The sequence below is a fragment of the Nansenia antarctica genome, assembly GCF_963989245.1.
Source record: "Nansenia antarctica genome assembly, chromosome: 18".
NCBI classification, from domain to species: Eukaryota; Metazoa; Chordata; class Actinopteri; order Argentiniformes; family Microstomatidae; genus Nansenia; species Nansenia antarctica.
Genome location: NC_137691.1, coordinates 14,091,694 through 14,114,080, shown reverse-complemented (window position 1 = coordinate 14,114,080; position 22,387 = coordinate 14,091,694). Strand labels below are relative to the sequence as shown.

General features: G+C 46.6%; 1 protein-coding gene across 3 annotated transcripts in view; it reads right to left on the bottom strand.

Moving 5' to 3' along the window:
• The window catches only part of ece1 (endothelin converting enzyme 1), a gene marked incomplete at its 5' end in the record, with an annotated part of 33,214 nt that overhangs the window by 9,592 nt on the left and 1,235 nt on the right, over positions 1-22,387 (bottom strand). Inside the window, 8 exons of one of the 3 annotated variants that reach the window (XM_080548380.1) lie at positions 1,956-2,098; positions 2,517-2,705; positions 3,741-3,806; positions 4,977-5,123; positions 5,889-6,013; positions 6,797-7,009; positions 11,796-11,934; positions 15,680-15,766. In XM_080548380.1, coding sequence (XP_080404506.1) covers positions 1,956-2,098; positions 2,517-2,705; positions 3,741-3,806; positions 4,977-5,123; positions 5,889-6,013; positions 6,797-7,009; positions 11,796-11,934; positions 15,680-15,766 — 1,109 coding nt within the window. Of the gene's footprint in view, positions 1-1,955; positions 2,099-2,516; positions 2,706-3,740; positions 3,807-4,976; positions 5,124-5,888; positions 6,014-6,796; positions 7,010-11,795; positions 11,935-15,679; positions 15,809-22,387 lie in introns of those variants that run through there. The other 2 variants (XM_080548379.1, XM_080548381.1) reach the window with 2 other exon arrangements.

The following is a 22,387-nucleotide window of genomic DNA, read 5'->3' as shown; positions in this document are numbered from 1 at the left end:
GTTGCAATCATCAAATAATATAGCCGCAGGCGGGAATTAAGGGTGCAAGGAGTCATCTAAAATTCATGTTGGAATTTGGCAGACATCTATGTCATACTACTGACTTGAGGCTTACCCTAACACTAACCCTAAAGCCCAATGCACACGGCGTGCGATTTTGTCGCACCGCCGAATTCGATTCCATTGTTTTGAATGCATCTCAATGAGACAATGCACACGGCGTGCGATGCGATATTGTCGCACGACAACATTCGATTCTCCATTCACATTCATTCATTCATTGGTGTGAATTGAGAATCGAATGTTGTTGTGCGACAAAATCGCACGCCGTGTGCATTGGCCTTAACCTTAACCCAAGCTTCACATTAATTTGCATAAATATGGCCGACATAGCCTCATTTGCATATTTCATTAATTATGGTGATGATTAATTTGCATGTACCATGGTCATTTTTTGACATGGGAACTTTTCTTTCTCAAACTTGTTAGGGACTGGTACATACTTCTTATCTACCAACTTTCATATCGTTCGGACTTACGGTATATTTGAAGACGATTTTTTTGGTGTTTTTCATAAAATTCGAAATAGGAGAACATCTATTATAACACATCTTTTCAGTCAAAATAGCCTTTTTGTCCGTCTTGAGGAAGCGGATTGGCCAGTGTCATTTGGTATCTGTCATTTAGCATTTGGTATCTGTAGGACAAACGGTTCAAAAGTTATGGCCTCTCAAAATTCAACGTGTTGCTATAGCGCCCCCTTCTGGAATTCTGGCGTCAGAATTGTTGTGAGGGTGTGGCCAGGGGTCCTCTACGTGCCTGGCAAAAAGCAAAAAGAGTTGCCAGAGCCATATCATGGCCATTTGGCATGAAAACGGCAGAAGGCTTTTTTATAGATAACAAAAAAATGGCTGGAAATGCAGAATATTGAGTGGCATGTGGCAGAGCTATGTTTTCATCTGATCATGTTGGATGTCAAAAAACAAAAACATTTACCAATATTTGTGGGAGTCATGGCCATGTTTCATGAAAATAGAACAGGGCTGAATAACTAACAGTTAAAATAGGGCTTTGCCCACTGCGAGGGCTTGCGCCCTAAATATAGCCGCAAGCAGGAATTAAGGGCGCAAGGGGTTAAACTCAAATTGGGTACACATCTCTGTTAAGGCACTGCTTCAAAGCACGCTAACTTTGAGATTGGTTAGACTAACAATGACTGACATAGCCCTATTTTAATATGTCATCATTTCCATATAGAATATTTGAATATGGAAATAATTTCCATATAGCTGTGTATTCTTAGAAGTATGAACTTGTCCGCAAACTTAGCAGGGACTGGTACAAGCATACTACGTACCCATATTCATGTCAACCGGACTTGCGGTTCATAAGAAGAAGAATTGAAGTGTTTCAAGCCTATGGTTTTAGCTTTTATGTTTCTGATCTTTTTGGGGGGGATTTTTTCAGCCTAACAATGACTTCCTTGACATCCATCGACACCTCTTTGGTCTTCGTGTTCACGGACACCAATAGAAAAATCCAAAACAAAAGCCAAAGCCTAGAATCAATACACCTTGACAGCTCTCTTATGCTGCTCTCTTGTGCTACGACGTAACGCAACACACCAAAAACAACCGTCAAGCCATATGTCCCGTTACTTTTAGGTACCCTAAAGATGTTTTACAGAATATACTATTAAATAGAAACATCTCTACTTTCACCTCACAGTAATTGTTTGATTTAAAATCAAAACCTTTGAAATGTCGAGCCAAAAGAAGAAAACATACTTGACTTTCCATGACTTATGCAAGGCACTGTCTATGTGAACATACACATGGTTCACAATACTGATTCTACATACTGTACAGTTTGATATACAACTCTATATAAACAACATCAAACTGTTGATTAGTGATGGAGGTATCTGAATGGGAGGGTTAGGAAGGCCGTCTGACCTCTTGTTGGTGTTGGTGATGAGCTCTGAGACTTGCTGGAGGTATTCCTTGGCGTACACCACCACGGGCTCAGAGTCGTTGAGAGGCACGGGGGCAAACACGTCAGATAGGAAGGGCATCCAGTCCACGGCAGGAGCCAAGGTCTACAGAGAGAGAGAGAGAGATGTGGGGGTTGGACTAGAGAAAGAGTTAGGCTAGCATACCTGGACATAGATCATGTCATACATCTACTACCCCCCTGCACAGTGTGTCCAGAAACACCTGCCCCCCCCCCTACTGTTTCTCCTGAGATTTCTACTACCCCCTTGTGCTGTTTATCCAGTGTCTACTATCTATTATTTTTTTTAAACGTTATTCTCTAGCATGACGACTGCCAATGGCCGGCTACGACTGGTGGATAGATGATTCACTTACTTAGTCAAATATTGAAATTGATTGTAAGTTGCTTTGGAATAAGGCGTCTGCTAAATTCCCCAAAATGTCAAAATGTAAACATCGTATTTACGGTGACAGTAGTTAACCCTTAAATACACACAGCGCAGACCGGTACTGAGCACTGACCGCCAGGTCCTTGGCTTGGATCTTATGGTAGATGAGCTCCTCATCCCTCCTCTCCTCCTGGGGTACCGTGATGTTGGCCAGGGTGGTCTCAAAGTCCACTATCTCCTGCATCAGCGACCGGGACGTCGGTTCAGAGCCCCCCAAGAGGACCCCCAACTCCACCAGGAAATCCAGGTAGGCTGTCAGATACTGAGGCACACAGAGGCAGCGCAGCACATGCGGGGAGGAGATGGTGGGAAAATTCAATTAAAAAACAACAATCCTGAGAGAGGCGGAAATACGAGCTATTACAAACACACACAGCACAGGGAAATAGAACAGCCCCTTGAGCTAGAACATTTTTCTCACATTATTTTGTTCATTTTCTGTCGAAGTGGGGTAAAAGCTTGTAATGCCGTTTTTGGATGTGGGTCATGACTAATGAAACACAAATATCTTTCTGAGGTTGTCTGAGTATGTAGTAGGCCCGGAGGAGGCCAATTCTCAAAGTTAGTTCTCAGTTTGGCTTCTGTGTTCAGGCTCCTGGTGTCTTTAAAATCAAGCCAGGGACATAAATGGTAAATGGACTGACTTTTATAGCGCCTTATTCCAAAGCGCTTTACAATGGCCTCTCATTCACCCATTCACACACACATTCACACACCAATGTACCATGCAAGGCGCCGGCCCGCTCATTGGGAGCAATTTTGGGGTTAAGTATCTGGCCCAAGGACACTTCGACATGTGGCTTGAACCACCGATCTGCCACCGATCTGCCAACCTTGCGATCGTAAGACGCCGGCTCTACCTCCTGCGCCACAGCCGCCCCATTGACATAATAAATTAAAGGGACACTTCGCCACTTTTCAACCTCATATTCATTATCTCCAGCACCATAACAGTGTTTACACTGACGATTTCATTGGGACGAGTAAAAAAAAGAAAATACTGTATAATCTGTGTTTTTTAAAAGACAACCGTTGACAGCTGACAAACACCCAGTTTCCAGTCCAAGCAACAAATATTAGAGATAAAAAAAAGAAGAGAAAAAAGAAATCTACAAAATAACATAACACAGCATAGTTTTCTTAGGACCTTTTTCGTGGTATCTTTTGGACTACATAACACAGAGCATGCCGTGTTCACATGTGAAGTCACTGGTATGGTGGCAGAGATAATAAAGCTGAGGTGTCCAGTCTGTGTTGTGCGCCACCTTTAAGCGATAGCGTTGCAGCCTGCCCTTACCTTTTCATTGGCTGTCTTGTTGAGGTAGTAATCCCGTGAGGGCAGCCCCAGCCCGGACTGATCCACCTGTCAACAAGAAGAACATGTTATCATTCATCAGCTCACACACCCCATTCAAACATCAGGTTGATATGAAACCCTATATAACCCACGTTAGCCCGACGGTTCAACTTGTTAGACTGCTTATCGTTTGTATGTGAATAACAATGATAATCAGTTTAAGGAGTTTAGCCATCGGGCTAGTGTGGGTGTGTCTGACCTCTGACCTCTGGTGGTGGGCACTATGAGGAAAGGGAGTTTTCGCTGTGCATTGACAGGCCCACTGTGTCATACATACAACAGTACCCGTCCAAAGTTTGGACCAAGTTTGTGTCCGAACTTTTGACTGGTACAGTACATTATTATACTATAGCTTATCTCACTGTTTTGCATTTGTCCTTATGTGTGAACCCTGGAAGGACTACTTAAAATGCTGATATTAATTCATGACCCACACTGAGCAGGGGGTTACGTAACGTATGATAAATCATAAACATAACGTCAACACTGACTGAATGGACTGAAGGAGCGGCTCTCCTGTGGGAGACGGAAGCTGCGACAGTATGAAGCCACACACACACACACACACACACACACACACAGACAGACAGACAGACAGACAGACAGACAGACAGACAGACAGACAGACAGACACACACAGACACACAGACACACAGACACACAGACACAGACACAGACACAGACACAGACACAGACACAGACACAGACACAGACACAGACACAGACACAGACACAGACACAGACACAGACACAGACACAGACACACACACACAGACACACACACAGACACAGACACAGACACAGACACACGCACACACACACACACACACACACACACACAGACACAGACACACAGACAGACACAGACACACACACACACACACACACACACACACACACACACACACAGACACAGACACAGACAGACACACACACACACAGACACACAGACACAGAGACACAGACACAGACACACACACACAGACACAGACACACACACACACACACACAGACAGACAGACAGACACAGACACAGACACACACACACACACACATTGTTGTATCCATGCCATGCTGCGTGCCATCTGGTGAGGGGCAGCTGAGCGGAGCAGCTGTGGTGTGTGATGGGAGAGAGGGGCTGCAGTACTGTATGGGCTGTCCCGGGTCTCCTCTCACCTGGATGATGTTGCTGTTGGAGCTCTTGGAGTCGGTGCTGACGAAGACGGTGAAAAAGGGGGAGGTGCGGTAGTTGGCCGACACCATACGCAGAATCTCCTGGAAGTTGTCCTTGTCCCAGACGTCAGTCAGGGCCCAGCCGCCTGTCTGAAGGAAGGCAACGGAGCACCGTTATAGAAGTAAGTAGCCTAATGGCCCATAGGAGCAGGAGCCTATCTCCTGTTTCTGTAGTGTGAGGCAGCTTGAAGTACAAGTACACCCCCTGGACATGTCGCAGGGTCTTACCCCCAATCCAACCCTTAATGCTGAGTGCCAAGCAGGGAGGCATCGGGTACCATTTTTATAGTCTTTGGTATGACTCGGCCGGGGATCGAACTCACAACCTCCCAATGTCGGGGCGGACACTCTAACCGCAAGGCCACTGAGCTGTTATAGAGCTGTTATAGAGCTGTTATAGAGCTGTTATAGAGCTGTTATAGAGCTGTTATAGAGCTGTTATAGAGCTGTTATAGAGATGCACAGAAAACCTGGGGGGTATTCCATCAACGTTGCTAAAGGAAAATCCAGGCAACTCTCGCGAGACTGAAAACAATTCAGGTTTATTTTGACGCAAAGTCTCGCAAGATTTATCAAGAATAAGCTTGGATTTTCCTTTAGCGACGTTGATGGAATACCCCCCTGCTTAGCTCAGAGAAACTATGACATATAGTCGCTGTGTTGTACATCATATCCTGATTGATTGTAATGTATTGATTGATTTGTTTGTAGTCATCATGTTATCCATGTGATCACAGAGAGATGTAATAGATGCATTCAAGACATATAATGAACCCGAAAAATGACGATATTTCGAAAAGAAGCGTGACGACGAAGTAGATGATGACGTGTCTAGAGGAGGTCAACAAAGCGCACCTTATTGATGAGCTCCTGAAGAGGCCGAGCCTTCAACTCGTCGATCTTGGTCTCGTTCATGCAGGCCTGGTAGTACTTCTGGGCCTTCACCTCTGCCGTGCTCAAGCCTTTCATGGTGGTGTTCTCTGGCAAACAAACCAACCCACCAGTTACAGCCTTCTCCTGACATCTCTTACAAAACTGTACACATCAAACTGTACACAATCAAACCCTAAAAATATTTCAATCGAAGCTTTTGCAACAGTTATGATTTAACACTAACACTTCCATCCATGTCTTTTTAAATTAATTTCCATTATCTTATTCATTATCTTATTAAACGTTTATCTATATATCTATTCAGTTTTTTCTGTTTACTATTCTCCTCTTGCTGTTTTTTTTTTAATGCTGTATGTAAAGCACTTTGAACTGCTTGTATGAAATGTGCTATACAAATAAACTAGCCTTGCCTACAAGAAGAACACGTAGAGAGAACAGGGAGAGACTACACTTACATACACCAGGAGATGCAGGGAATGAATTATGAGGAGTAACATAAGAAAACATTCCTCATTTCATTCCATGAATTACCTCCACCAGCCTCCCCCAGCTTCATCCATCTCTAGGTTCTATAAAAAGGTGAGAAGGGCAGCTAAGGACACCGCATCCTGACTGAGGAGGCAGGGGGAGACTAATCCTCCACTTTAACCTTCAACCTTAACCCCAACCTTTAACCTTAACCCCAACCTTTAACCTTAACCCCAACCTTTAACCTTAACCCCAACCTTTAACCTTAACCCCAACCTCTAACCTTAACCCCAACCTTTAACCGTCACCGGATGTTTAATAATTCGGGGAAAATTCAAACATCGGGTTGCTGGACTGGTCAAACACGTCCCCTTGGTTTCCCGAGGAGGAGCCCATCATACCTAGCAGGTGCTTCATCACAGCCATGTTGTGTTCCCAGAGGTTGCTGAACGGCCCCCAGCGGGACTTCCCCTCGGGCAGGGGGTTGTTCTTCACCCAGCCGCCGCAGGCAAAGTCGTAGAAGTCGTGGCAGGGGTCCACGGAGCGGTCCAGGGCTCCCATGACTGCGCTCGCCACAGTGATGCACGGCGCTGACAGACACAGGCCGCTTTGAGCTGCCAACACGCAGAGAGAGAGAGAGAGAAAAGAGAGAGAGAGAGAGAGAGAGAGAGAACACCTCTTACAAACACACTCAAAACATTTATACAACACATTCTCGTTTTCTTAAAACAATCATCCATTTTCTGGGATTCAGAATCGAGAATCCAAAAATGTGCGGTGGTAGGCGATCCAAAAGCATGTGGTGTGTTTTCAGACCATCTGGAAACCATCATTCTCTGAAGGTACTGTAACTGCCAGCACATTTCCATCCAAGGTATATAACTCTCTCTCTCTCTCTCACAAACCTTATTTCCTAAACATAAACAGTAAGAAGGAGATGGAAAGATGATCCTGTGGACGAACAGCAGGGCCCCGCCTTCAGAGGCCACATCGCAGAAGATGACATCTTTTATTGTTGCAACGCTTACGTGCACTCTACGCAAGTCGGCTGTGCCAAGAGGTTGTTTACCTTAGTTAAACATACAATCGTGTGGTTTTCTCTGATAGATACACACATTCTGGGGATTGCATGATGTTGTCATGGTGGGTGAAGATCAAGGGATCATAGTATACAATGTACAGTGGTGTGGGTTGTATCTTGGCTTACTTAAGGTCTCTCACAGGAGGCACAATTTGCTTGAACACAGCCTACTTGTGTATATGATGTTATTTGTATGACTAAGTATCCTGGCGCCTGAGCGTGTAGCGAGGCACACATCACCAGATAGCTAAACATAATATGAACTTGACTGAAGTAGCCTAGCGCTAGGTAGCTTCAATGATGAGGGAGCATAGCGTCGCTGACGTCCACTAGTTCGTCTGTTATTGAGCATACAGCGTTTCCATGCAGTCAGTAGTAGTAATAATGTGAAACTGAAAATAGACCAATACAAAAATAGCCATGAATAACACAACTAAACATTAAGAAATACAACGAAACATGAGGAGAATAATTTCTAAAACATAGATAAATGTAAGTACTTACAAAGGCCCAATCCCAATTCACCCCCTTGGACCTAGATTTTAGCCTTACCCCCCCTGTTTTGCGCATTCACGTGTAAAGTAGGGGTGTCCCAATTCTTGTTGTCATGTTGGGGTAGGGCTACAGTCCTCCAAACAGAGTTTTTTCAGATGCACACTCCAAACCAAGGGTTGAAAGCGACTGTTGAAATCTCCCAGAATGCCCTGCAAATTGTGGGCAAGATAGTGGCGGAACCACAAATGTCATTATTTTGATGGCATATGACGCCTGAAATTTAACTAAAGTTCAGCCACGAAGTTGTTGAACTTATTGCCGCTCCTTTAATATCAGTGCAGACTGGCAGGATAGGAGCACAGGTTAGTACAAGTACAGAGCACTGCTATTCTGTCATGAACTGGCCTGGTTCTTTTTTATTTGCTGACTTGTTTCAACGATTGATAGTGTGAAACTTAAACGAAAACGAACGTAAACGTAAACAAATCGTGACTGCCCATGGTTTTTTATAATGCTACTGCAGGGCTCTCAAGTCTCACGCATTGGGCGTGAGACACACGCATTTCAACCCGTTCACACGCTCACACGCCACACCTTGTCTCACGCCCAATGCGTGAGACTTGAGAGCCCTGCTACTGATGACGTATCAGTGTCTTGAAGGGTTATCCCATTTCATAGGGGAAGACTTTTAACCTTTACCTTTTGTAACTCTGTTCTGAGGGGCAAGCCGAAAAGCGAGTGGCACTCCAAAACAAGGCGTAAGGGTAAAAAGGTGAAATGGGATTAAGCTTCCCGAAGGCTTACACAGGCAGACGGAGACAAGCAGAAAGAGAAATCCCAAAACCATGCTGTTTCTGAGTTTGTTTACACCAAAATGGCTGACCTCTGAACTAAGCATGTGACAAACAACACGTGACTCCGAACAACCAATGAGAACAGGGGTTAGCTAAAACACAAAGAATGCATGTCACATTACACTAAGTAACTAAATTGACCTAACATTTGAACTTAAATGCCATCATGAAAAGAGGACCACAATGGAAATACTGTATGCCGTAGACTTATTTGTGATTTTATCATTGATGGTTCTTCATCAAATGAATCGTTTTGGATGTTTACCCCAAAAAAAAGAATTCTTGTCCAGCAGCACTATGCAGCCTGTCATGCCTTTTTGAGAAGGCCGTGACGATGGTGGACGAGAGTACTGCTTTGAGAGTGGGGGATCTGGATTGTGTGATTGAGACACTGGACTGTGGACGGGAGACACGCTTGTGCCATGTTAAAATGAATAAACCATTTCATGAGAGAGGGTCTATATGTGGCGGCTGTGGCGCAGGAGGTAGAGCCGCCGTCTAATGATCGCAAGGTTGGCAGATCGGCGGTTCGAGCCCCGGCTGGCCACATGTCGAAGTGTCCTTGGGCAAGACACTGAACCCCAAATTGCTCCCAGTGAGCGGGCTGGCACCTTGCATGGTAGCTTGCCGCCATTGGTGTGTGAATGTGTGAATGAGACCTCGGCCGTTGTGCAGTTTTGTTATTTTCTCTTTAGTTCTTTATTATTATCACCCTTCCCTTAAGGTGTTTGTAGTTATGTTGAATCTTTTGTTGGTCCTCACCAGTGAGAGTGGTAATTATTCAAATCATTTTGTTTAATTAACGACTTTGTCCATCTGTTTCCATAATAACGTATCATTGACATGTGACAACGAGCCCAGAGGGCATTTAGTCAACGTTAACGTCATACAGGCTCAACAACAGATGGTTGTCCTCTGTCCTAATGAAGGATTGACGCAGAAACGACTGCTGATATATTTGAAATGATTGTTTATTTGAGAGTGCTAAGAGTATTATGCACTTATCGGATCCCCCCTGAACTACAGCAGCCAAAGACATTCAACAGAACTATACTCCGATTTAGATCACATCTCTCAGTAATACAATCATTTCTTAGAAGCACTATCCTAACCTTTTGCACACACACACACACAATAACAAAAATAGATTTTCCTTGAAGCACTATCCTAACCTTTTGCACACAAACACACACACACACACACACACAATAACAAAAAGAAAGACAACACGAAAACGAAACGAAAGGCAATTGTGCAGGGGAGGTTTAAGGGTCCCTGAAGGCCTTGTGGAGAAGCCTCCCCTACAGGCTTTAACAACAGCTGGCTCTACTTAGCCCTGCCTGTGACCGGTCCTTCCCCCCTGTCGTCACCTGTCACACCTGACTGATCGCTGACAGTGAGAGTTCACTATCTGTCACCCTTAGTACCTGGGCCAGAGGCCTCGGTTGTATAACTGTCTCCCTTATCTCATCAACAATTGGCCTCAGTTTGGTTAAGGACAATTCTCAGCAGACCACTGTGGTCCGGGTGCGAGAGTTCCTCATCTAGTCTCATCTAGGCACGTTGACGGGGAGAGGCGTACGTTTAATTGTCTGTGAAAGCAGGAGTGGGTATATTTAATTGGCGGTGAACCAAGAGTGTGTATACTACATTTAGTGGACAATAAAGTTTTCTTATCTGATACTATCATTATCTGATGCTGATCTAACTGATCTGGTCTCTGGTGTTTTATTCTCTTGTCACTGGACTGGATAAGACGCTGGGTATGTTTTTACAGTGCTTCCAGTGCTTAAAGGGCCTAGTCCCTAGTTGTTAAAACTATTTGAGAGGGGCTGCCCAGGGGCATTTGGCTACTCCCACTGAGTTATTTTGGGAGAGGATGTGGAAAACATTTTATATATTTTTAGAGGTATGATAATTCATGACCCCAAAGTCCATTCTCATGCTATTTCTGTGTGTGAGACTGTGTGTGTGTGAGATTGTGTGTGGGAGACTGTGTGTGTGTGTGTGTAAGACTGTGTGTGTACGACAGACGTTTAGTGCATGAGGGATGGCAGTTCAATTGAAAGACCTTTCCAGTCAATATTATACATTTTGAGTATCTAAAGAGTTTAAGGGACTGGTCTTGGCTGAGTTTTAAAGTAATACTTGGATGGAACTGAGATCTGGAAGAAGAAATTGCAATTGAAACTGGAACTGTGATCTGAAAGTATAAATTGGAATTGGAACTGGAACTGAGATCTGGAACGGAGTTAAGACAGTTGGAGAGGACAGAGAGTGAAGTAAAGGACTATAAGTCTCTCTGTCAGTCCCTCCTTAGCTACAATATGAAATAAAGAATGCTGCACGTGAATGACTTTTAACCTTATAAGAAGGAGTGGAGAGGTTAAGAGTCTAAAGAAACAGAGAACATCCATGTGCCTATTATTTCTTCCCAGTGTGATTTGTTATGAGTGGGCAGGCATGGATGGTTGAATAGGAGGAAGTGGCATTTGGTTTCCCTCTACAAACACTGTAATGTGGAAATCGACATTAGCCCTGAGAAAACGCTGGAGGTAAAGGCTTGAGCTCAAGACTATCCTTCAAGAGCTAAACATCATAGTAACACAGAAACAATAAATACAACGAAGGACGAACCCTAAATGAAAGAAACATAAATGTTATCACAACCGTAAGGATTTGGTGAGGTAAATGATGAGTAAGTTCGTGAGCTTAGAATTATAAGGTTCTATATCCGTTTAGGGCAGTTCAGAGATATTGAGCGTCAAAGTTTTTACATTCCATTATGTTTTGTGAGATGGAACCTTTGTATTTTATCAATTACTAACTAAAAAATGTCAACATTTTAAAAATAACACCACACAGGCATTAATAAGCACCTAATGGATCAGATTATGTAAAAAAACTAAATTTTGACCAAAAATGGAGATAGAACCTTATAATTCTAACGTCACGAGTTGTCCCACTCACCCTCTTGGTAGAAGGCCCTGACGGTGATGAGGGAGATGACCAGGGCGAGGGACAGGGCACACACCAGGACCAGCAGCCTCCTCTCCGTCTGGCTCTTCTCAGTCCAACACCTCGGCCCAGGGACACGCCGCAGTGTCACCTACACACACACACACACACACACACACACACACACACACACACACACACACACACACACACACACACACACAGTTAGGGTCGGACTTGCATCATTAAGAAGTCATTCTTAATGATGCAATTACAACAAAAAAACATCAGTGTTAATTTCAGACCTCACCACTCACACTCTTACACACACACACACACACACACACACACACACACACACACACACACACATTGGAATTGGAAACAGACCCGTGTTCTTATCCTAAGACACAGACGGCCACAGAACGTTGTGTGAAGAACACGTCTGGAATACGGTTAAAAGGATTCACACCGTTTTTTAATTTATTACCGATTTCATTACGGGATGTAACGGTTGGAAGTCATGAAGTCTTTCAATGCCCCTTTACAAGGTTGTAGTTCATTCTATTTCACGTTCTCCAGCATCAGGTGTCAATAGAATGCATTGTGCCTCTGCCCCAGATGAAGGGAGGGCAGAGTATTACCAAACACAATGGTCGCTCTGGGCCATTATGCCTTTTTTATGGTTCAACTGTCAGCTTGACGGGCCTCAATGAGAGAAACTGCCCTGGGGGAAAAAAGATAAGAAAACTGAAAACTAAAACTATTTAATTTAAATGAGGAGAGGACAAGCCTGTTGTTGTTACCCAGGATGAATTATGTCCATAATTCACTTCACTTCAACCAACTAGGAGCTCCAGAGGAACAGGAAGTGGTTGCTAGAATGGCACTCTTCCTCCAGTGTAATCCTGTCGAACATGTGTGGAACTTTATGACTAAACTGTTAGAGGACTTCATTACTAGGACTACTTCATTTAGCTTCATTTGCTATCTGGGACCAGCTCTCTCATGAAAATGACCCTTTTTATTTTCTAAATTAAAAAAAAGAAAGTGAAAAAAAAGAATGCATTTTTCTATAATATACTCACTGTAATGTACGCAATTATGCGTTTGTGTATTAGAGTAGCCCAGTGGTATCAGTGATTTTTCAGTTTCACTGAGCATCACATTTGCTCCCCCGTTAGAAATAGGAGTTGCTTTCTCCCCCTCTATTGGAGCTGTGGAAATCAATTATACCCCAACCTGCAGCGGCACAATCAGATTTAGTCCCATTAGCTAAGCCCCGGGTTCAGAAGTCAAGCAGAGTGTAGGCAGCTCCCATGTCAAAGCCTCAGCGGTGTCTTAATCCTGGGGAGCTCAAGAGGTTTGTGTGGGTTTGGACTTTAATCTGTATTTTCTAAAGTGTAATTGAGAGGATACCTTGTGCCAAGTCGGTGCGGTTTAAAGTTCTTGCGCTTTATCACATTCACTCTCACAGTGAAAACCACCACAGGGCAATACAATGATGGGGAGGAGGAGGAGAAAAACAGAATTCTTGAATTCAGAACCGTTCTGGTATCCTTCATTTTTTGATGCCCAGAGCCAAGAGAGAAAGCATCTGAGGAATGATTTGTTGAGAGCAAACTTGGAAACGGGATGAATAAGTGAAAACACCAGTGATTCAGTAGAACAAAAGAATAGCCAAGCAAAATATATGATCCGTTCCATGGTAAAGCCCCAAACTAACCTGACAGACAGACCAGATCCACTGAATAATTTCATTATTCAGATTATCAGGCCTGCTGACTTGTAACAGCCTCAAAGTGATTCCACATTGTGTATGATAAGCATACGCTTGTCGGTTTTGTTCCTATGGCGATCCAAAACAGCACCAGTACCCATCCCACTGGTCCTGGTCATAGGGAAGGGATCTACGAGATGTGTACGATATAAATAACTTGCGATGTATTGTTTTGTTGTTTTATGTGTCACAGGGGTAACAGCAGTGTTCAAGTCGATTCTATCCTACAGTAGGTGTCTTTGCTTCATTTAGCAGGGCTGTAGGGGAGGATTCTAAACAGAGTCAAATGTGTTTAATGTAGAGTGTGTGTCTGGTTATACTCACTGTGTGTGACAAGCAGCACCCGTGATCCTACCATAACAACAATGTCATAACAAGTTATCCATGTATCTACTTGTCGCTCATCAAAATGCATCATCAACAGGAAAAGTGGGAAAAAAACCCGCAACCAGAGGGTTTCTTCTCTCCGCACGTCAGATATGTGACAGGGTCTGGTGAAAAAGTCCTCAAGTAGGACATGGTCATTTCCAGTTTCAGTTTTTGAAAAGATTATGAAAGTGACGATTGTAAGCTTTCAAATTATGTCATACGTAGTCGCTCATATGCTCATTTGAATGTCGGTACACGTCAAACCAAATACCGGAGGAATTCGCTCAGAATCAAAAACACACGCAAAACAGCTGCTAGTAGCCTAGCGCTAAAAAGTAACATCGCTATTAACCTCTAACCGCATGTTTAGCACATCACAACATGCTGATAGAACATCAACGTGCTAAAAACACAAAACTACACATAATTAAGATGATCACACAGTCCATGCTTTTGAATACGTCCTAAAAACGTACATTTGTTTACAAATCTTACCCAGTAGCCTAGGGCAGACTAGACAGTTAATAATTCACAACGTATTTAGTGAACATAAAACTGTGATTTGTTATATCGAGTGGGCACTTCCAACACTTAATCTTTCGTAATATGTAAAAGAAACGTAAACTACATTTTTCTTTTTTAAAAAGAAACTTTTTGGTCATTTGTGTGACTTTAGAATTGCTGAACATGCGGACCTGTTCCCCAGACCATGTCACATATCAAAGGGGCTGAGACCTGAGACATCTGCTCGCCACGATCTGGATCAAGGATGGATTGCCTCTGCAACCGATTATGGGATGCTTTTTTCCGAAGCGAACCCGAAATGGAGATATATGGAGATATATGGGCCTCTGCTAAAGGTTAACATGTTTCACCACCACAACGACAACAACGGGAGACAATGGGAGTTCTTCCAGCCCACAGCATCTGATTATCCAAAAGCTGATCCACACATGGTTATGGTATGTTATATGGAAGAGCAGTGAAGTTAACTCCGAAACAGAGTGTCAGTGTTAACACTTGAACAGCCATGTGAGTAAAAAATACATATATATATATATATATATATATATATTACATTTCAGGACCCTCCTTTCATGATTTTTCCTAGATATGTGCGTTCTACCACCCAGTATCCTTACATTTTCAAAAATCACATCAGGATAAGCTAGTATAAAGCTATTTTGCAGTAATTCTGTGTAGGAGGCAGGCTAATTTAGGAGGCGTGCCAACTAGTGGTTGTTGTGTATAAGTGGCAGATTCCCATTGTAAAAGACTATGATCATTTCACCCCCGAGGCGGCTCTTAGTAGTAGTAGGTCAAATAGGCACGCGTGTTCTAGTATTAAGACTTGGATATGGGTCTCCTCATGTAACCCTTAGATTCGCTGCACAAGAGCCAGAGGGCTGGCCGACAGTGATACAATCTCTCCAGAAAGTACAGGAGCTGCAAGTCCTAACAAACACAGTAGTAGATCTGGAATAGGATAAGCTCAATGATTTAGCATTTTTTGAGGGAGTGTTGTACCATAACAAACCGTGCCGGTAGAGTGAGTTAGTGTGTCTGCTGACACCCTTGCTATGGCACAGCTTGTTAGTATTGAACATTTATAGATGGAGGAACACTTAGTAGGCACTCATTTATGTACACACACACACACACACACACACAGACACACACAAAGGCACACACACAGACACACACACAGGCACACACCCACACACGTGTGATTAGTTAGTGTGTTTACCTCCATGACAGATGAGGGGTAGACCTCGTCCCCGGCGGAATCCACCAGGTCTTCCTCGTCCAGCGTGGCTCTCTTGTACGAGGACATCTGAAAGGTCAAATGGAGAAAAGACTCCCTCAGTGCCTCCATGCTCCTTCGGAACCCTCCTGTCCTGTGTCCCGGAGGATGTGTGTGTGTGTGTCTGTGTGTGTGTGTGTTGCTGGGAGTGCGCTGTTTATTCCTCAGCCGTCTCTGGGAAACAGGTCCATCAGGAAGTGTCTCTGGTCTGTGTCTGGTCTGGTCTCTGTCTGGTTTGGATTCAGTTCCTCCAGTCGAGTGGAAGCAGTACTGAGATCAGCCGCCAAGCATTTCCTAGCCCCCCCCCTCCCTCCCTCCCTCCTCCACCTCCCTCTACCTCCGAGGCACACTCACCTCCTCCCTGCCCACGCACCCCCTCTCAACAACACCCCATTGCCTCTGTCTCCCTGGGGGAGCCTTAAAAAAAATCACCCCCTAAAGGATTCCTTGTCAGTTTCCAGACAGCCCTCCCTCTCTAGTACCGGTTCTGCTGTTCCAACGCTGATCTCCTCTTTACTAAACTCTCTCCTGGAGTTTCCCAACTGAGCTCAATCTCTTCAAACAAAAGAGCAAAAAACTCTCAAGAGGAACTTGCGAAAAAACAGGAAGGAGCGTTGATTTGATCGACTTACGTGACTATGCGTGAGGGTGTGTGAGAGAGAGTATGTGTGTGCATTCCACAGAGCGGTTACATTTAGATTTAGGGAGGGAACATGTTGCAGGACGGTTCCTTCCCACTCCCCTCTACCATAGGACATTCTAGCCCTAGGGGCGGAGTCTGGGATAACAGCCCCCTCCCACCGCATGCTTTCACATGTTGCCCCTGGTAACCGTCACCCGATAGGCAGGAGGGTCGATTGTTCCTTTACCCTGTCTAACCCTTTACCCAGAGGGCCTAGGGAAATAATCATTACTGCACTGGAACCTAAAATCAATGTCAATAATCACACTGAGCAAATGGCAAAATCATTATAGTTCTGTTTTGATTGAGTATTCGATCCATTAAAGCAGCAAAGTAGGGTTCCCGCTCAGTGATTCTGGCATAAAGGGGGTCACTAACAAAACAAAACTATCGAGCTCTCTAATCTATAATGCCTGAGTCTCCAGAGAAACCCAATACACTTCGCAGCTGTAACTAGGCTAACTGCAAGGCCAGCCTGCGGCCAAACCACCGACTCCTGCCAAACTAAAGCTCCAATTCTCATAGGCTAGTACATAGGCCAGTCGACCCCACTAGCAGGATCCTCAAGGACCTCCCACCGACCACCGCTGGCGTCGTCTCAACCGCCGCAAGGCCAGGCCGTTCATACCACCGCTTCCACGGCCAGGCTGATATGCTTTTCTCTCTCTCTCTCTCTCTCTGGGAAGGTTCTGCCTGCCCAGTCCCATCATCACCTTCTGATGAGACCGTTCTGATCAGAAAGAGATGATGAGAGAGATATGGTGTGAGAGAGAGAGAATGAAGTGATATGAGAGAGAGAGAGAGAGAGAGAGAGAGAGACAGAAATGACCAGAAATGACCTCTGTGGCCACCAATTGTTTTTTCGTAGTCTCTCCATTACATAAACACTTTGCTACAGCTGTACGCTTCATCATAACAACATCTGTACGCGCTCTAATGTCTTTTCAACTTTGGCTTAACGCACAAGCGTAGCACCTCCTTCTCTCAGACCGACGTGCTATCCTCTATTTCTGTTTACAATGCAACATTTCTCAGTTAAACCAGAGACCACCAATCTACAATGAATCACACCGCAAAACAAGGACAGTCAAAGCCGTATAAGGTAACAGGGCTTGCGTTATACGTGGATGAATTCACACATGAAATATGTAACAGATCACACTACTAAGTGGTATTGCTTGCTGCTGGCACAACCCCATTGTCTGTGGCACATCAGACATTCCGGATCATACACACACACACACACACACACACGCTCGTATTCAGACACTTTCCTGGCACTGACACGGCCCGCAGATGTGCCCCGGGGGTTGTTCTGAGTGTTGCCACAGACTTGCCTGACGGAACAAGGTATTGTACGCACGCGGACGGAGGACCTTCCCCTTCCTGCTGCTTAGAAACTCTGACATCACGCTAGTCAGGGGATGACTCATACAGGGGGGGGCACCTCTGTCTCCTGACCTGGGGGGGCCGCGTCAACGACGACCTCTAAATGGGGGCCGGATACTGAAGACACAGATGGGAGCATCAGAGCCATACAAGGTCATCGCAGGAGTTCTAGAACATTCCAGAACACAGGTGGTTCAGGAGATTCTAAAAGGTCAAGATTCTAATGACATGTGTTTCATTATTCATTCATTTCCCTTGTCCTTCTTATTTCCTACATGCCCTGATAATCTGGGCCTAACTCACACCACAGAGCCAAAGTGAGCTGAGCCCAGTTGAGAAGTACTGGTGGTGTACTGGCCTCGTTACTGAAACAGTGCTGGAGAGGACAATGTGATAAAGGACATATCCAAGCCTGCACAGTACAGTTGAGGTTGGCCAATGTGGGTGGAATAATGCCCTGTTCATTCTTATTTCCTAAGGCAGAAATAATGCCTATATGACTCTCTCCTGTCCTGTCCTGTTCCTGTCCTGTCCTGTCCCTGCCCCTGTCCTGTCTTGTCCTGTCCTGTTCCTGTCCCTGTCCCTGTCCTATCCTATCCTGTCCTGTCCTGTCCTGTCCTGTCCTGGCCCTGTCCCTGTCCCTGTCCTGTCCTGTCCTGTCCCTGTCCTGTCCCTGTCCTGTCCTGTCCTGTCCTGTCCCTATCCCTGTCCTGGCCCTGTCGTGCCCCTGCCCCTGTCCTGGCCCTGTCCCTGTCCCTGTCCTGTCCTGTCCTGTCCCTGTCCCTGTCCTGTCCTGTCCCTGTCCTGTCCTGTCCCTGTCCCGTCCTGTCCTGTCCTGTTCTGTCCCTGTCCCTGTCCTGTCCTGTCCTGTCCTGTTCTGTCCTGGCCCTGTCCCTGTCCTGTCCTGTCCCTGTCCTGTCCTGTTCTGTCCCTGTCCTGTCCTGCCCCTGTCCCTGTCCTGTCCCTGTGCTGCCCCTGTCCCTGTCCTGTCCCTGTCCTGTCCCTGTCCTGTCCTGTCCTGTCCTGTCCTGTTCTGTCCCTGTCCTGTCCTGCCCCTGTCCCTGTCCTGTCCCTGTGCTGCCCCTGTCCTGTCCTATCCTGTCCTGGCCCTGTCCCTGTCCTGTCCTGTCCTATCCTGTCCTGTCCTGTCCTGTCCTGTTCTGTCCCTGTCCTGTCCTGCCCCTGTCCCTGTCTTGTCCCTGTGCTGCCCCTGTCCTGTCCTATCCTGTCCTGGCCCTGTCCCTGTCCTGTCCTATCCTGTCCTGTCCTGTCCTGTCCTGTCCTATCCTGTCCTGTCCCTGTCCTGTCCTGTCCCTGTCCTGTCCCTGTCCCTGTCCTGTCCCTGTCCTGTCCTGCCCCTGTCCCTGTCCTGTCCTGTCCTGTTCCTGTCCCTGTCCCTGTCCTATCCTGTCCTGTCCCTGTCCTGTCCCTGTCCTGGCCCTGTCCTGTCCTGTCCTGGCCCTGTCCCTGTCCTGTCCTGTCCTGTCCTTGTCCCTGTCCTGTCCTGTCCTTGTCCCTGTCCTGTCCTGTCCTGTCCTGTCCTGTCCTATCCTGTCCTGTCCTGTCCTGTCCTTGTCCCTGTCCTGTCCTGTCCTGTCCTGTCCTGTCCTGTCCCTGTCCCTGTCCTGTCCTGTCCTGTTCTGTCCCTGTCCTGTCCCTGTCCCTGTCCTGTCCTGTCCCTGTCCTGTCCTGTCCTGTCCTGTCCCTGTCCTGTCCTGTCCCTGTTCTGTCCTGTCCTGCCCCTGTCCTGTCCTGTCCCTGGCCCTGTCCTGTCCCTGTCCCTGTCCTGGTCCTGTCCTGTCCTGTCCCAGGCGCTGTCCTGCCCCTGTCCTGTCTTGTCCTGTCCCTGTCCCTGTCCCGTCCTGTCCCTGTCCCTGGCCCTGTCCTGTCCCTGTCCCTGTCCTGTCCCTGTCCTGTCCTGTCCCTGTCCTGTCCCTGGCCCTGTCCTGTCCCTGTCCCTGTCGTGTCCCTGTCCTGTCCTTGTCCCTGTCCTGTCCCTGTCCCTGTCCTGTCCCTGTCCCTGTCCTGTCCCTGTCCTGTCCCTGTCCTGTCCTGTCCTGTCCTGTCCCTGTCCCTGTCCTGTCCTGTCCTGTCCCTGTCCTGTCCCTGTCCCTGTCCTGGCCCTGTCTCTGTCCCTGTCCCTGTCCCTGTCCTGGCCCTGTCCCTGTCCCTGTCCTGGCCCTGTCTCTGTCCTGTCCTACCCCTGTCCCTGTCCTGTCCTGCCCTGTCCTGTCCCTGTCCCTGTCCTGTCCCTGTCCTGTCCTGTCCCTGTCCTGTCCCTGTCCCTGTCCCTGTCCTGTCCTGTCCTGCCCCCGTCCTGTCCCTGTCCTGTCCTGTCCTGTCCTGCCCCTGTCCTGCCCCTGTCCTGTCCCTGTCCTGTCCTGTCCCTGTCCTGTCCCTGTCCTGTCCTGTCCTGTCCTGTCCCTGTCCTGTCCTGTCCTGTCCTGTCCCTGCCCCTGTCCTGTCCCTGTCCTGTCCCTGTCCCTGTCCCTGTCCTGGCCCTGTCCTGGCCCTGTCCTATCCTGTCCTATCCTGTCCTGTCCTGTCCCTGTCCTGTCCTGTCCCTGTCCCTGTCCTGTCCTGTCCCTGTCCTGTCCCTGTCCCTGTCCTGTCCTGTCCTGTCCTGTCCTGGCCCTGTCCTGTCCTGTCCTGGCCTGGCCCTGTCCTGTCCCTGTCCTGTCCTGTCCTGTCCCGTCCCTGTCCTGTCCCTGTCCTGGCCCTGGCCCTGTCCCTGTCCTGGCCCTGCACCCCTGCCTGTATCCCACAGCGGGAGGAGCATATGTTCTTACCCGAGTGCCAGATAAGAGAGTTCAATATTCTAGGATTCTTGGAACCCCATGAGGCCGCGGCCTCTGAGCGAGGCTGTAAACCACAAGCATGCGTCAGTAACCCGTCACTGATCCTGCAAACCAGACGATTATTTGTGGCACTGCTGCATTCTCCAGGAATGACGGTGGGCGCTCGTGAGAGTGAGTGAGTGAGTGAGTGAGTGTTGTTTGTTTACTATGATGTATTTGTGTATATTTCTGTCTGCTTATATGAGAGAGAGAGAGAGAGAGAGAGAGAGAGAGAGAGAGAGAGAGAGAGAGAGAGAGAGAGAGAGAGAGAGAGAGAGAGAGAGAGAGAGAGAGAGAGAGAGAGAGAAAGAAGAAGAACAAAGGAAATGCAGGAAATGTTGGTTTCACATGAAACCTGTATGGTCTAAAATAATTGGGTATGCGGTTTTAGTCAGTGGTTAGGCCTCTCTCTCAATTATCAACATCACAACTCACAACTAGACCAATCCATCTATCCGCTCAATTTGGAAGGCCAAAACTGTATATAATTGGCCTATAAAAGTACTTAGTTTATTAACTGCTTAATAGCACATTAATAGGGCTTGAAGTCCACCCTGAGTCAGTGAGCAACACTGACCCCTCAGGAGTAAAAACAAACACATTAACCCTTCAGTGCATCCTAGACCTGCCGACAGGAACACATTCCAAAGATTCCACTATGACTAATAGAAACACAACCGTGCACATCTAGGTTGCCAGGGAGGGATCGGACACACCGGTCACAGCTAAAAGCACACACACACACACACACACACACACACACACACACACACACACACACGGCTCTCCCGGAGGCCTGCTTGAAGGCCAAAGATAAAAAGAGCGGCAGCTCCTGACCTCAGAACGTCAGACAGTCATGGTAATGTCTTCCTCTGCACATTTCCTTTTGAGAAAACACCCTGATACTGAGGGGTTCAGACAGAGCACAGCCGTTAAAGGCCAACTTCTGCTATTCCAGTCCCTGAATGATGTGTAACCTATTCATTTCTTCTAGAGAAACAGGATCCTTCTTCTTCTAGAGAAACAGTTTTGAAATCAGCGAGCCAGATATGTCTCACAACTGGTCATGCTTACAGTAAGACACTAAGGGCTGTTGTAAGATCTGGCACTCAGGTTCCTCATATGCTGCTCTGATGCAACTGACTGACCCTAGTAGCCCTGTGTACCAACCTCACTTACACAGCCAGGAGTGTGTGACTGACCCTAGCCCTGTGTACCAACCTCACTGACTGACCCTAGCCCTGTGTACCAACCTCACTCACACAGCCAGGAGTGTGTGACTGACCCTAGCCCTGTGTACCAACCTCACTGACACAGCCAGGAGTGTGTGACTGACCCTAGCCCTGTGTACCAACCTCACTGACACAGCCAGGAGTGTGTGACAACATGCCAAACAACATAATGTCGACACTAGTGTAAACAAGTCGAAGTGTTAAACTCTATCATCAAGTTGAAAGAGCCGACCGTGCCATCAAATTACTAGCTTTAGGAGTGTGATTTGCTCACAAATACTGTACACACGCACCATGGAAGAAATGGTATGTCTGTCAACCCAGTCCCGGGGTTGCTATGGCGCCGCAGCGTGATGTAGGCCTATGTTCCACCAGTGCACAGATGGGGGACTTACACCCCAGGAAGACAAACCGTGGGAGGGAGGTTTCACACATCTTAATTCTAGTTTTTAGTAGGTGTTCAGTCGGATTTCCTACGACACATCTGTAATAATAACAACACTGTGTCATT